Raw genomic sequence first — 15,496 nt, forward strand, 5'->3', positions numbered from 1 at the left:
CTATTACATACTTTTATATTTTTATTACATTTTGCAGAAATATAAAAGGCCAAGGACATCAGAAGAACCCTATTAAATTATAAATTAATAATAAATTAATTAATAATTAAATTTAAGAACCCTTAAAAAATATAAATGTATATCTAATGTACATAACTCCACATCTAATGAATGTCCCAGAGAATTTGGGGTGGTCTCTTTGCATATGTCCTGAGCACACTTGATGACCATCATCCTTGAAGTGTGAAGTCATTAAAGCAAACGGCTGCTCTCCATGAGACACTGAGAGAGAGGAGCGCCAGAGAGAGGGTGTGATGGACCGCTGGAGTCTGAGGGCCCGTCTGGCTCAGTGTCTGTCCACACTGAAGCACCTGCCGCAGGTCAGGACGACACACTCAGGAAGAAAGGACCGCTCTACCGTACAGCCCTTCAGTGAGATTCCTGGACTATGGAACAACAGTGTGGCGAGTCTCTACACATTCTGGAAAATGGATGGCCTCAGGAATATCCACCGGATTATGGTGCACAATTTCAATATGTTTGGTCCCATTTACAGGTAAAACAACACTTAAAAAAAAAACTAATAGTAACCAATAGTCTGCAATATACAGGTTGTCCATGGACATCTGGATATTTCAGGAAAAATGTGATTTCCATGCCTTAAAAAATTCATAGAAATTAATAAACAAAATAGGGCTGTCAAACAATGCATTGTATCCAAAATAAAAGTCTGTGTTTACATATTATATGTGTGTGTACTGTTTATAATTATGTATATATAAATGCACAGTCCTTCGTGTATAAGAACTATTTGCATGTATGTACTGTATATATATTTACATGATGTATCTTATATTTATACATGCATGTGTGTGTATTAAGATGTACATAATAATTATAACATAACACAGTAAACACACATATATTATGTAAACACAAACTTTTATTTTGGATGTGATTAATCAATTGCCCAGCACGAAAAAAAAAAGGTTTATAGATTTTTTAAACTCAGTTTGATGTAATTTAAGTTGAAAAACTTAAACATCCTAGATGAATGTATGAAAAAATGCATCTTTAAAACTATCCCTTTAATTTACCTCTTTGATGATGAACAGGTTCTGGTAAGATCTCCAAATAAAAAGTATTTATTTATGTGCGGTGTTGTAAAAATACATATACATTATCCCTTTAAAGTAATTTGCATACATATATTCAAATGTCTTTAATTTATTTAAATTTACATTTAATTTTATATTTAAAACGTGACTAGCCTTTAAGGGAGTGGTTGATTATGATTTTACTCTTTTAGCTATTAGTGTGTAACTTTGCTTTTTGAGCATAAACAGCATCTGCAAAATTATGGCGCTCAAAGTTCAAATCAAAGGGTGATATTTTCTTTTAAAGAAATTGCTTTATAAGGACTGCACCAAATGGCTGCTAGGAACTACAACAAGCTTCCTCCTGGGTTAGTGACATCACAAACCCTTGAATTTACATAAACCCGCCCCAAGCAACACACAATAAAGAGGGTGAGATTATCATGACATGCTAAACAATGACTTGAAGATCGTCAACTTCACATTTCTTCACACCATTCAAAAACGTCTTGTTACATTCTACACGTTGTCACTTCTTCTTGAGTCTCTCTATTATTGTCCGACTCCGGTTTGAACACAACAGGCTGAACAGTTTCTGACATTTTCAGTGCTTGTCTGCATGAGTTAATCGGAGCTGCTAACATGAGCTCTTCTTGAATGTGGGCCGGGAGCAGAAGCTCATTTGCATCATTTAAAGGGACACACAAAAACAGTGTGTTTTTGCTCACCCTCAAAAAGTGACAATTTTAATATGCTATAAATAATAATCTGTGGGGTATTTTGAGCTAAAACTTCATATACACACACTCTGGGGATATCAGAGACTTATTTTACATCTTGTAAAAAGGGGCAATCAACCACCCCTTTAATTCGAATAAAATGAGGGTGAGGCGACTGACCCTCATACAGAAACATCTGAACATCTAACATTATTTCATTCCTATATCTGCATTTGTACAGGGAAAAAGTTGGATACTACGAGAGTGTGAACATCATCAAACCTGAAGACGCTGCTATCCTGTTCAAAGCCGAGGGTCATTATCCCAAGAGACTCCGGGTGGAAGCGTGGACCTCCTACAGGGACTACAGGAACCGCAAATATGGCGTCCTGCTAAAGTAGGCAGCGTCTTTCCAGATCTGCTATAACCACGTTTACTGGAATGGTAAAAGATATTGATTTGTTCCTGCAGAGATGGAGAGGACTGGAAATCTAATAGGATCGTTCTAAACAAGGAGGTGATTTCTCCAAATGTGCAGGGGAACTTTGTGCCGCTCCTGGATGAGGTCGGGCAGGACTTTGTGGCTCGTGTTTATAAAAAGATTGAGAGGAGTGGACAAAATGAATGGACCACAGATCTGTCCCATGAACTCTTCAAGTACGCACTGGAATGTGAGTTTGACACCATCAGTAACAAACACAACTCTCGTTTTATTACAATTGTACACTGCAATGTGAAAAAGTTGATTAATGTATTGATATTAATATTAATAATTTCTGAAGGATCATGTGACACTGAAGACTGGAGTAATGTCTGATGAAAATTCAGCTTTGATCACAGAAATAAATATTTTAAAATATATTAAAAGAGAAAACCATTATATTAAATTGTAATATTTACACACACACACACACACACACACACACACACACACACACACACACACATATGTTGGTCTATGTGGTTTACAGGGACTCTCCATGTCCTCATAAACCACATTTATAGTGTAATACCCATGTAGTTATACAAATTTGTGTCCTCATAAACCACATAAACAGGCTCACACACACACACACACACACACACACACACACACACACACACACACACACACACACACACACACACACACACACACACACACACACACACACACACACACACACACACACACACACACACACACACACACACACACACACACACACACACACACACACACACACTAATAATATTAATATTAAGTGTTATATAATATAATACTATTTATATACTATTACTACTACTTCTAATAATATTAATAATGATATTAATAATAATAATTTAACACACTTACTGTATAAAGTTTAACTGCTGAAATGTTTCCACTGCAATTAGCGGATAAAACAAGGCTTTCTCCATACTTAATAAACCAAATCATGATCTGAGACCCAGCAATTTTTTTTAAATATATATTAAACAAATATTCTGCAAGAGAAATTTATACAAGAAAGTTATATATGACAGGGTATTGCTGCCAAAATGTTTAGCACTTTTTTTATATTAATTTAACAGGTTTTTGAACAAAGTTACAAATGATTTTTACAGTGATAGTTCACCCAAAACTGAGAACTCTGTATGATTCTTGTGTGTAAGTGAAGGGGATTTGAAAGCTAACCCTGTGTATTTTTCTCAGCCGTGAGTGCCGTGTTGTACGGCGAGCGTTTGGGTCTGCTGTTGGACTACATTGATCCAGACGCCCAGCACTTTATCGACTGCATTACCCTCATGTTCAAGACCACCTCACCGATGCTGTACCTCCCTCCGGCCCTGCTCCGCCGCATGGGGGCCAAAATCTGGAAAGACCACGTGGAGGCCTGGGACGGCATCTTTAACCAGGGTAGCTTGACACTGGTTGCATAGAATTACATTTATGCTGGTCTTTTTGCCTGGAAACACTTCAGGCGCTGAGAAAACAGCAGTTGAGAAAATTGCGATGTGGATGTTTGCACGTGCGCTGCAATTGAACATTAATGTCACGTTTATTTATATAGCACTTTATACAATAGATTGATTTAAAGCAAGCAGCTTAAATCTTTCCCCGGCATTGACAGAAATATTCGTAATTGTAAGTAAACACTTCCCAGCCACTGACGGAAATTTCAATTTTTTTACTGTCATGCGGTAGGGGGCGCTATTACACATCTTATGAACGAGTACTCAATCTCCAGATCAAAACACATGTGAAGAAGAAGCAGACACAGGCAATAGCATATGTAATCAGATGCATATTTAAAATAATGCGATCACAAATATTAAGCATATAAATCAAAACCGAATGTCACTGAATGAAATGTCGTCCCAGGATGAGCTATAGGTCTGTGACGCTTTGGAGGTGTTGATGGACTCGATCTACTCCATCTATGTTTTGATCATCGCTTTAAATCTGATCTGGATGTAGTCTTTGACAAAAACATGATTTTCTCAGCATTTTTGCTTATAATGTTGCTTTTTTGTGTTAAACTTACCCACATTCAAGCGGTGACAAAAACGGAATGCATGAAGCTAGAATAAAATGGGGCTTTTTAAAAAAAAGCTGACCCAGACAGTAATATAGTGTCGATCTAGATCCAGCCCAGATCTGATACACGTGGAATCCACATGTACACTATATTGCTGTCTGGGGAGAGTCTGTTCTTTCTTTTGACATATTGTATGTTCAGATATTCATACAAAAAATATTCTGAGGCCATGAACATTTTGTGAAAATTATCAAAAATGCTGACAGTGGCAGGTAACTTTTTCAAAAACGCTGGCAGGGAAAGAGTTAAACATGAAAAAACAGTTTCACTTTCACTTTCAATTAGAATTACAACTTCGTTATCTTCTATAAAGCGGCTTGTGTGTTCCTGTTTTTACACGTGAACCTCCGACCTCGATAGACTAAACAGGAGAAATGAACCACGTTAAAGAAGGCGGATGCTCAGAGCCACACCTACCTATTACATCATCGCCATGTGAAAATGGGAGTTTGAATGTGTTTAGCCGGAGTGAACTTTTCTGGGAAATACACACTACGCAATGCAACACGTGTTTTTTGCAAGTTTAACCCCGACGCAGTTATCATTTTCACGTCCGGCGCCATGTTGTTTAAAAAGCAAATGCACTCGCGCCCATCTGTTCGCCCATGGGCGTGCACGTCTTAAAACAAGGTGTGTTCAGACGCATTGTTGGCACGTTGCTATTTTGTGGCAACCGTTGCTATTTTGTGGCAACAAAAGCCTGGTCTAAAGTCAATAGTGCAGTATTTTTGTGTCATTTAAAGAGCACGTTAGTAATATGTGCCCATAGGTAGGTGCACAGCGAGCATATACTCTAATTATCACACACACAGGGATGCGCATCAGCACACAAACATTTTTAAATATTAAAAATACAAGGATTCCCCTCTTGAGAAGAGTTTCGTCTTTCCGCTCGCAAGTTCCGCCATAAATTGCGTAAATTGCAAATCCGTAAATTGCAAATCCGTCATGGCACGAGCGCAACTGGCTTTTAAAGGGAATGGGAGATGAGACTCTGATTGGTTTATTACACGTTATGCCTAAAACACAGCCATGACTCATGAAGAGACTAGGTACAACTATTTTGGACCTTGCGCCTGGGCACGCTGACCATTTTTTCTGTAGTTAAGCTAGCAAAAATGGATTCGGACATGGCCACGACCTGTGCCATGAGCTCTGACCGTTAAAGCTACACTGTGTAACTTTTTCAGTTTATTCTTAGCTAAAATCACTTAGTTCTTTCAAAAATATATGTGCTCATTAATGTATATTTACTCCTTTCAAGTAATAAAGTATTCTCCTAAGTTTATAATATACCATTGAAAATACATACGGGTGAGGGTTCGGATGGCGGTCGCCATGTTGCCCCTCCATCTTGAAAGTACATTAGCCAAAGAGGGACATACCTGTAAATTCAAGCTTCGCTTTTCGCGTTTTTACACTCGATGGCACCGTGTCGAATGTGAAGAGGAGGATTGCTTGAGGCTGCTATATGATGATGGAGGATCACTCTTAAGCCCCTTTCACACTGCACGTCGGACCCGCAATATTCCCGGTACACCTTCTGTGTAATAGCACCCACGTCCCGGAATTGATTACCGAATTCGACCCGGGTCGGGGACCTAGTAACATTGCGGGATATGTATCAGAGGAAACGGAAAAGAGAATTAAGACGGCAACGCAACGGGCAAATCAACAAGACAAAAGTAAATATTGGAGTGGCCTTTCCAAGATGGAAAGAGCTCATGAGGAGCAACGATTTTAAAAAGGACGCCAACGTTGCCTGCTTTCTTCTCGATAGGTAACGTTAATATTAATTCAGCCTATTTGTGTATATTGGAAGTTTTATTGTTGCTTGGCTAATTATATCATGGTGTGCTGTGCATAACACTAGAACGACGTCTAGGATAGTTTTCCTCGCGTCAATGATGAAAAAGTATTGTTTACCTTATAACATAAATCCGTGTTCTATGACGGATAACATGAGATTAATATTTGAATTGCATTATAATTTGTTTGCCTTACGCTAGTGATGTCGTACAATATACAGAATAACGATAGCACTGATAAAAGTTACTTTACTAAGAGCTTGCATTCGTCTGGGAACCTGATAGCTGATGTTAGCAATGAAATGGTAAAAAATAACGAAAACGTGAAACTATTATTCATTTTACATAGATTAATTTGATCATAGATCATTTGGCAAATTAAATAACTGCAAATTATAATAGTTTTCAAACGTAACCTCATCACTTGAAGCAACAGTCACCGAAGAGGTCGAACTGGAAGCCATGACTAAATCGGCCACCGTAGGAGTTGAAACGAAATCGAAATTGAGAGGAACAGAAACTATTATTCACTGGATGGTCATATACCTTTTCACCACTAGATGGGGGAAAAAATCACACAGTGTAGCTTTAAAATAGGGCACTTCATTTTGGCCTGATTTTGTTCGCAATTACAACATGCAAGTTCTTCGATTTCTCTTAAAGTATATCGTGGCCTTTCTCTTGAAACTTCCACTGATTTTTCATCTCATTGTGGTTTTTCCAAAGCTGACCGATGTATCCAGAATATCTACAGACAGTTGAGGAAAGATCCAGAAGCCAGTGGGAAATATCCTGGTGTCCTGGCTAGCCTTTTAATGCTGGACAAACTGTCCATCGAGGACATAAAGGCCAGTGTCACGGAGCTGATGGCTGGAGGGGTCGACACGGTATGATAAATAATCAACGCCAGAGATAATCTAGAAATAAAAATGGCATAATTTACTCACCGACATGTTCCACGCCTGTATGACTTTCTTCTGCAAGAACACAAAAGAAGATACGTTTTTGTCCATGTAAGGAAGTTTAGTGGGGTCCAATGTTGTTTGTTTTGGACTCCATTTGGACTTTCAATTTTATGGACAAAAACATTCCTCAAAATATATTTTGTGTTTTTCAGAAGTAAGAGGAAAAACATGACTGAGTAGCTGATTAAAATATTTTCATTTTTGGGTGGTATTAGTACAGAATATGAACTCGATGTGTATAAAGTGTGTTTAATAGAAACGTTTTCAAGGTTGATGTATTGAGATATTTTCTGTATTGTTGTGTGCGTCAGACGTCTATCACACTGATGTGGACACTCTATGAGTTGGCCCGACACCCGGATCTGCAGGAGGAGATCCGGGCGGAAATCTCGGCTGCTCGTGTCGCCTCTGAAGGAGACGTGATGCAGATGCTCAAGATGGTTCCTCTGCTTAAAGGAGCTCTGAAGGAAACTTTGAGGTAAATAAACAGTTCACTCCAAGATATCACAACATAAAACGATTTTCTGTTCAACTACAGCGACTTTATTTTCCAAGAGTTGATTTTGTATTAAGTCATTTGTCTTTTTGTTTAAGGTCAAAGCCACTTACAGCCACTTTACTAGTGGCTGGTGTATTCTTTTATGATTTTTATTTATATAATTATTAGATTTTATAAAGATCCATCATAAATATTGTTTTTAAATAGACTTTTACACTGATATAACTTAACACCATTTCAATATCAAAAGGGTCATGAACTGTAGGGTTTTATTGTTTTATAATGTTTCCTGGGATGCACTTATAATGTTAGTAGGATTTTTACATAAAATTTGGAAATAAAAGGCATTTTTCCTACCCTGATTTTAACCTCTAATTTAAACGCTCCGTTTGAAGGGCTGTGTCCCCTGGGAGACTTCAGTCTAAATCCCCACTGTTGTGATTGGCTAACATCTTTGCATTTGAAATAGCTCAGTATTACTCCTGGAACTCTGGAAAACTTTTAGCACAGCTCTCGTTTTACAGTTCTCAAGGTTAACTAATTATGAAAAGAGATGAGCGCATGTGCAGTGATCTCGTCACACTAGATTTCTGCACACTAATGAATGCTTTAATCATAGCAAAAACTGCAAACAATGTAAATAAGAGACTTTACCGTAAAATTACCGTATTTTCCGGACTATAAGTCGCTCCGGAGTATAAGTCGCATCAGTCAAAAAATGCATCATGAAGAGGAAAAAAACATATAAGTCACACTGGACTATAAGTCGCATTAGGGCAGAGCGGGAGCCGCGCGCACATGTGAGCACCCGCTCGCGTGCACTCGCTCGTGCCTGCTTCACTGCATAACCGAGCAGAAGAAAGAAAGTTTGAAGTGAGTGAGAAACTTGTAAGGGACTGGCGAAAAGCAGAGGTTACTTTAACTGTAATGAAGAAGACAAAGAAAGCTACTTGCGGACTGTAAGCAAGATGGCCAGAGCTGAAGGAACGAGTCCACAGACGCTTGAACTCTCTGCCGGGAGAGGCTCAGCCGCGCGAGACGAACGCTGCATATTTTACTACATGCTGTTTGTATTTTGCAGAATAAGATTTTCTTTATGGGGGCATTTTGTTTGTGTTCAGTCTTTCTAAGTTGTTGTCTTTAAGTTAATATTAGGCTAAAGGAGCAGCATAGAGCGCATTCTCGTGGCTATTCTTATTCTTGTCAGTCAGTATAAATTAAATTTGATATATAAGTCGCACCTGACTATAAGTCGCAGGACCAGCCAAACTATGAAAAAAGTGCGACTTATAGTCCGGAAAATACGGTATAAGAGGAGTTTTGGCGCAAGTCCAGAGCTCAGTCACTGATCAAACTGCACTGTTTGGTTGACAGATCCAGCAATTGTAAAGGGAGTATTCTTTAATGAATTTGTGTGTGTGTGTGTGATTGATATATATATATATATATATATATATATATATATGGTCTCAGATCAGGCATTAGAATTAACACAGTTACTCACATGTTGTGGAATTATTGCCGAGTCCATATTGTAAAAGTCTGTTTTCAAATAATGCTCAAATGAAACATTCACATTGTTGAAAATAAATGACCACATTCCTAGAATTAGGATCCTTTTGTTATTTTTAGTGCAGTGATCCTGTATCTCTTCTATCCTCGTCATCTCACTAACACACCAGTGGCCGGGCCCAAAGATCCAATGATGAATTAGGCGTTGGTTTTCTTTCACCTATATCTATGATAGATAGCACAATGATTCCACAATGAGTCATTTGCTGGACTTGGTTACAATAAAAGCCGTTTTTGGACTAAGAAGAAAGTTTTCAGTTTTTAAACGTACTATTCATAATAGATTTTCATATAGTATGACATCTTGTATGTTAAAAGCTCATGGAAAATTAGATTTATCAGTTCATGACCACTTTAATGTGTGAAATTCGTCAATATTTACACAAATTACAATGATGTCAGTTTAATTGTTAACCTTCAATTTCTTTTGAAGGTTACATCCTGTAGCAGTGAGTCTACAAAGATACATCACAGAAGACATTGTCCTTCAAAACTATCACATTCCAGCTGGGGTGAGTATGAATGTAAGGATATTGCTGAATTCATTCTCAACAAACTGAACACAAAACAAATGTTCTCATGTCTGTCTGGATCAGACTTTAGTTCAGCTGGGTCTGTACGCTATGGGTCGTGATCATCGGGTCTTCCCGCACCCAGAGCAGTACCGTCCCTCTCGCTGGGTCAGATCCCAGAGCCACTACTTCAAGAGCCTGAGCTTCGGCTTCGGCCCACGCCAGTGTTTAGGCCGCAGGATCGCCGAGACAGAGATGCAGCTCTTCCTTATTCATGTATGTGCATTTCTAAAGCGAGGAACCTCATATCCTCTTAAGTGGCTAAATAACGTTGGGCTGATTTTCTTTCTTATTTGTTGTTTTGTCATATTTATAGATGCTGGAGAACTTCAGATTTGAGAAGCAGAGACAGGTGGAGATCAGGAGCACATTCGAGCTCATCTTACTGCCTGAGAAGCCCATCATGCTAACCATCAAGCCACTGAACGCCAGCAGATAGCAGAGCTGCAAACGGAGAAATGATGTCGAGGACTGAACTGGATACAGCACTGAGCTTTAGGGACAGCAAACAATCCATCTTTGAGATGTAATATCTGTCAAAAGACTGGATTCAATTTAAGTTTTTAATGATCTTAGATGGATTGTTCTATCATTTACTCACCATTATGTCGTTCGTTCCAGACTTGCTTCTGTGGAACATAAAAGATGATATTTTGAAGAATGTTCAAAACATAATTAAATTTTTTGTATTTTTTATTGAATAATTTTTTTTGTGCATTTAAAACAGGGATATTAATATTACTGAAATTAAAATCATAATAAACGTTCTCGTTATTTAAAATAAAATAAAATCTAAAAAGTTGCAAAATATACATTTCTCATTTTTATTTGAAGTTTATTTTAATCTTTTTATTTATAAAACGTTTCTTATTTTACATTTATAACTTGATGTACTTAAAAATAAAAATGAAATCATAATGAACAAAAAATATATACACATTTATTTATTTTTAAAAAACTATAAAAAAATGACAAAAGCACATTACAAAATTAACTGAAAAAACTTTAACTGAAATGAAAATGAAAATAGAAAACGTAAACAAAATCTATTTCAAAAAACTATATCACTGATTTAAAATAAAAATACAATTTTTTCTTGATAACTCCTCATTGGATTAAAAGTTTTGATGACTTTATAATTAATATTTCTCAGACTTTAATAATAATAGTAAAAAGAAATGAGTACAGTATGTGTCCAAACATCTGACTGAATAGTATGTAAATAGCATGTCTTGTTATATTTTTAGAAACAAAAATATTGAAATAAATATGAACAAAAAACAAAAAACAAAATGCATCCAAATATTCTATAGGGTTATTAATATAAAAAAAGAAAAATGGCATATATAAATGTTGTGATGTGTTTTACTAACACTAACACTGATTAGATCACTTCAGAGGTTCCAGTTGCCTGTGTCTAGAATGTCCCAATACAGAATCAGTCACACTTTTCTGTTAGGAAATAAAAAAGACGACTCAATAGACGATAACATTGATATAGTACATACATTTCCATAGTCAAACAAATAATAATTATAAGTTTCAATGAGCAGTAGTTATTTACTCACCACGGGCAGATCAAGAAGAATCATGGTTGATGTTCGAGAGAATCCATGTTGATATTCACTGAGTCGAGTCAACATCTCTTGTTTCTCTTTCCCCCATTGTCTGGAGTTCTCTTTCAGCTGATGACCAATATCACAAAGACCGTGTTCAAAAAACGTTATTTATTAAAATTTCTTGAGTTGGCTGGAGTGTCTTTTTCCATGTTTGTGTAAACTAAAACATATTTCTATGGAGCTAAACAGGAACAGGTAATTTTTTTAGGACTTCTTTGGTAAAAAGATAAAGTGATACAGGAAATGATATGGGAAAGAAAGAACAAACGGGAAAAGTCACATGCCAGATTCAAACGTCGATCACCCCACATAAGCACTGCAGCTCGCTTGCACCAACCACCAGAGGTGGTAAAAGTACTCAAAAGTTATACTCGAGTGAAAGTATATATACCTAAATAAAAAAATACTCCAGTAAAAGTAGAAAGTCCTCCATTCAAACATCACTTGAGTAAAAGTACAAAAGTATCAGATTTAAAATGTACTCAAGTACTGAAAGTAAAAAGTAAATATTCAAATTAACTGTAAATATCAATAAGCAGATAAAATCTTTTGGGACTGATATGCAATGCTTTAATTGAACAAATGATAAGATTAGATACTGCAATTAAGAATTTGTTAGATTTGCAATTTAATAGGAGACAATGAAGCACCTTAACGCAGTATAGGGGTTAAACTTAAAATAGACATGTTCCATAACATTAGCTCCATAAAACAGATAAGGAGCAAGATACTATTAACTAATTCAAAATTAATTCAAAAACCATAACCACAATGACATATTACGTAATAATTAGTTAATAGTCATGTGCCTCAACAAGTAAAGTCATACTATAATTTTGCCAATTGTTATGATTAACGATGAATTAAACAGACAACTAAGAGTCGGAATGCATGCTTTGAATAAATTTACATTATTAGTTTATCTAATATGTTATTAGGGAATTAATGGTCATATTTAATTAATAGAAATTCATATATTACTTAATCTATTAATCATAGAGAATGTTCATTAGTTGCTGAGGCATTAATCATTAATAAATGGTTTAGTTCTTCATTAGTAATACATTAACTCATGATTATCTGTGCATTAGGCATGAATTATAATAGTGCACCTGTATTGTAAAATGTTACCGATGTTTTCATAGTAAATAGTGTGCTGCAAAATAAAAAAGTTGGGGAAACACTGAGCTAACGTTAGTGTGGCAAACCTGACTTGTCAGCTTTTCCAAGTCTATACCCGACTGGATCATCCATGACCGACCAGACCGGTTTGGAAATCAAGTGTAATGAATACTCAATACTTGGAGCGGGCATGGGGAAATGTATTGGAGTAAAAAGTAAACTTTGCCTTTAATATTGTAGTGAAGTAAGAGTAAAAGTAGATGCAAATAAAATATACTCAAGTAAAGTACAGATACCCGAAAAAAATACTTAAGTAAAGTATAAAAGTATTTTTACTTGATTACTTACCACCCCTGCCAACCACTGCGCCCAAACCCATAATCTACACGGTGTGAAAGTGAAATGTCTTCTCAAATCAGTAAAGGATCAAACCTGCTGTTCCAGTGTCTGGATTCTACCCTCAGCTCTCGCCAGCTGCGTCAATAAGTCCAGCTTCTCGCTGTCTGAGAAAGGCTGATGGGACTGAGATCAAAACCATTAATGAAATGTGCACAATAAAGCATTCATGCAGCATGGCTGTTTGAGCGGAAACTACCGGTGGTCTGGGGTTTACCTGCACAGGCTGTTGAATGATGACAGGTGGGGGTAAATGACGCTGCCTGTCCAGCTCTGCTCGGAGTCGAGAGTTTTCTGCCGCCAGCACAGACTCGATCTCTCTTCTCTTCAGCTCTTCTTCATCTACATACAACAGCATGATTACTTGTCAGTCGCAATTTCTGAAAAGCTTTCAACACTTTGCATTGATAAAGAAATTAGTAAGAGGACTGGAAACTATAGAGAGAGGGGGGGGGGGGGGGGGGGGGCATGTTGCAGGCCAGATTCTAACCCAAATTTCCAGCATGAGCACCACAACCGTTAAGCCAATGGCTCTGACTAATAAATTATAACTGAAACATGTCAATTAGTTTTTTGGCACACCTTTATGTTTCACAGCTGTTCTCTTCTTCTTTGAATTTTCTTTATTTATTTCCTTCAGTCTTGCATCCAATATTTTCTCCATCTTCTCAATGACCTGCTCATTGAAATAAAACAAATATTAATATAAAACATTTAATATAAAACAAATACAACACATTATGCATTAGGTAGATATGAAAAGAAATAGCAAAAATCAACCAACTATAACCAAGAGTATGGAGAGCGGAAGTATGTATATATATATATATATATATATATATATATATATATATATATATATATATATATATATATATATATATATATATTTTTTTTTTTTTTTTTTTTGACCAAAAGCTATAATAGGACTTGAGAATAGAATAGAGAATGGAATAGAGAATTGAGTCTCATGGATTCATTTTGCAATACCTTTATGTCCTTTTAGGAGCTTGAACATTTTGGATCCCATTGACTTTCATTGTATGGAGAAAAGAAGCTGAGACTTTCTTCAAAATATCTACTTGTATGTCTACTACTATGTTTTTTTTATTTTTAGAAAGTCTCTGAGGTTTTGGAATGCAGTGCTGTAAACCAAAACTATTAAAAATCATTTTCAGTAAATTAAATAAAGCTGAAATAAAAGAGCAGCTCTGTGATGTGGTGGAACTGGAGATTCACATCATGGGTGAGCAGCCGACAAATCTGCAGCAACTGCGTGATGCTTTAATGTCAATATGGACCAAAACTTTTCCAGCACCTTGTCCAATCTGTGTCATGAAGAATTAAGGCAGTTCTGAAGTAAAAAGGGTCCTTCTGCTAACAAGGTGTACCTGATTAAGTGGCCGATAAGTGTAAATGTTAGACGAATAACATAAATGTATTATTATTATTATAAACTTAAGTTGACATTAACAAAAGTTGATATTAATAAATATTAAAGGTGCACTATACAACTTTCCGTCCACTGGAGGGAGCCTATTCTAAACAAAGGCGTAGTTTGATGACGCCAAGTGTGAGCGCAGTATCTTGGGACATGTGGACTTCACCTCACAGCCGGTGGAAAATAGGACTCGGCAGAAATCATGTTGATGGATGCGGTTATTAACCCAACTGTAGTGTAAAGCAGAGCAGGACCGAGTGTTGTGGAGCTGAGCACGGCCGCTGGAGCGATAGTTACAGAAATACCTGCCTCGCAAGCACCGGCGCGCCTGCACTTCCGCGTTTCCGGTCATGAGTATGAGGTAAAGCAGCTCTGTTTATCATATTAGATACATTTAAGTGCGTTTAAAATGATGTTATGACGTTACTCCGTGCGTTCACTCGGCGCTGCTGTGACATGTTCACACCACTAAGAGAAAAACGCTTCTGCAGAATAAAACCGAGGGTAAAGCAGATATGACACGATTGACAGGCGACTCCCTCACACGTCCCGGTCCTTAGTTAAAATAGCAATTTTCTCACAATTTACAAATAGTTGGTTTACGAATAGTTGGTTTTTGGATATTTTACTGCAAAAAGACTACATAGTGCACCTTTAATAAATACTCATTGTTGGGGAAAGTTACTTTTTAAAGTAATGCGTTACAATATTGCGTTACTCCCTAAAATGAACTAATTGCATAACTTTGTTACTTTTTATGGGGGCTGATTATTTTTGTGTTACCACGCCTGTACAGTGTTATTTACAATACTGCTCTTACTTATTACTATACTTCTTTGAAAAAAGTAACACATTTTTTGTTATAAATGTCAAAGTAATGCATTACTAGTTACTTGAAAAAGTAATCTGATTACACAACTTGCATTACTTTTAATGCGTAACCCTCATCAATGACTATAATAGTACATCAATAGCGCCAAAATAACACTATTAGAATGATTATTATATGACTATAAGTGATAAATGATGTCAGATGAATTTGTCCCAAACTGGATTATGAGCATTTTGATAGCTTGATTGTTTGGTTGTTGAAAAATGACAAAAACAGCATATTGTACAGAAAAG

At 36.6% G+C, this 15,496-nt stretch overlaps 2 protein-coding genes across 8 annotated transcripts in view; one reads left to right on the forward strand and one right to left on the reverse strand.

Moving 5' to 3' along the window:
- The first annotated feature begins 274 nt into the window (after positions 1-274).
- LOC137065145 (cholesterol side-chain cleavage enzyme, mitochondrial-like) lies at positions 275-10,249 on the forward strand. The gene is made up of 9 exons (XM_067436713.1): positions 275-556; positions 2,058-2,213; positions 2,288-2,487; positions 3,492-3,695; positions 6,912-7,072; positions 7,462-7,628; positions 9,655-9,733; positions 9,818-10,009; positions 10,110-10,249. The coding sequence occupies exons 1-9, from the start codon at positions 315-317 to the stop codon at positions 10,230-10,232; spliced, it is 1,524 nt and encodes a 507-aa protein (XP_067292814.1). The 5' UTR covers positions 275-314; the 3' UTR covers positions 10,233-10,249.
- Positions 10,098-15,496, reverse strand: part of ccdc33 (coiled-coil domain containing 33) — a 34,867-nt gene continuing 29,468 nt past the window's right edge. For 2 of the 7 annotated variants that reach the window (XM_067436720.1, XM_067436714.1), the window contains exons 7-13: positions 13,513-13,606; positions 13,148-13,272; positions 12,967-13,056; positions 11,362-11,478; positions 11,167-11,245; positions 10,395-10,422; positions 10,149-10,286 (exon numbers count right to left, since the gene is read on the reverse strand). In XM_067436720.1, coding sequence (XP_067292821.1) covers positions 11,183-11,245; positions 11,362-11,478; positions 12,967-13,056; positions 13,148-13,272; positions 13,513-13,606 — 489 coding nt within the window. In that variant the 3' untranslated portion in view covers positions 10,149-10,286; positions 10,395-10,422; positions 11,167-11,182. Of the gene's footprint in view, positions 10,327-10,394; positions 10,423-11,166; positions 11,246-11,361; positions 11,479-12,966; positions 13,057-13,147; positions 13,273-13,512; positions 13,607-15,496 lie in introns of all 7 variants that reach the window. The other 5 variants (XM_067436719.1, XM_067436715.1, XM_067436717.1 and 2 more) reach the window with 5 other exon arrangements.

This window comes from Pseudorasbora parva, chromosome 25 (genome assembly GCF_024679245.1).
Source record: "Pseudorasbora parva isolate DD20220531a chromosome 25, ASM2467924v1, whole genome shotgun sequence".
In the NCBI taxonomy this organism is placed as follows: Eukaryota; Metazoa; Chordata; class Actinopteri; order Cypriniformes; family Gobionidae; genus Pseudorasbora; species Pseudorasbora parva.

Bases quoted from the DNA above. Each gene is read 5' to 3' on its own strand.
- LOC137065145 (XM_067436713.1), top strand. From the start codon at position 315: ATGGACCGCTGGAGTCTGAGGGCCCGTCTGGCTCAGTGTCTGTCCACA. The intron at 2,214-2,287 runs GTAGGCAGCGTC...TTGTTCCTGCAG, and splicing joins AAATATGGCGTCCTGCTAAA to AGATGGAGAGGACTGGAAAT. The intron at 7,073-7,461 runs GTATGATAAATA...TGTGTGCGTCAG, and splicing joins TGGCTGGAGGGGTCGACACG to ACGTCTATCACACTGATGTG.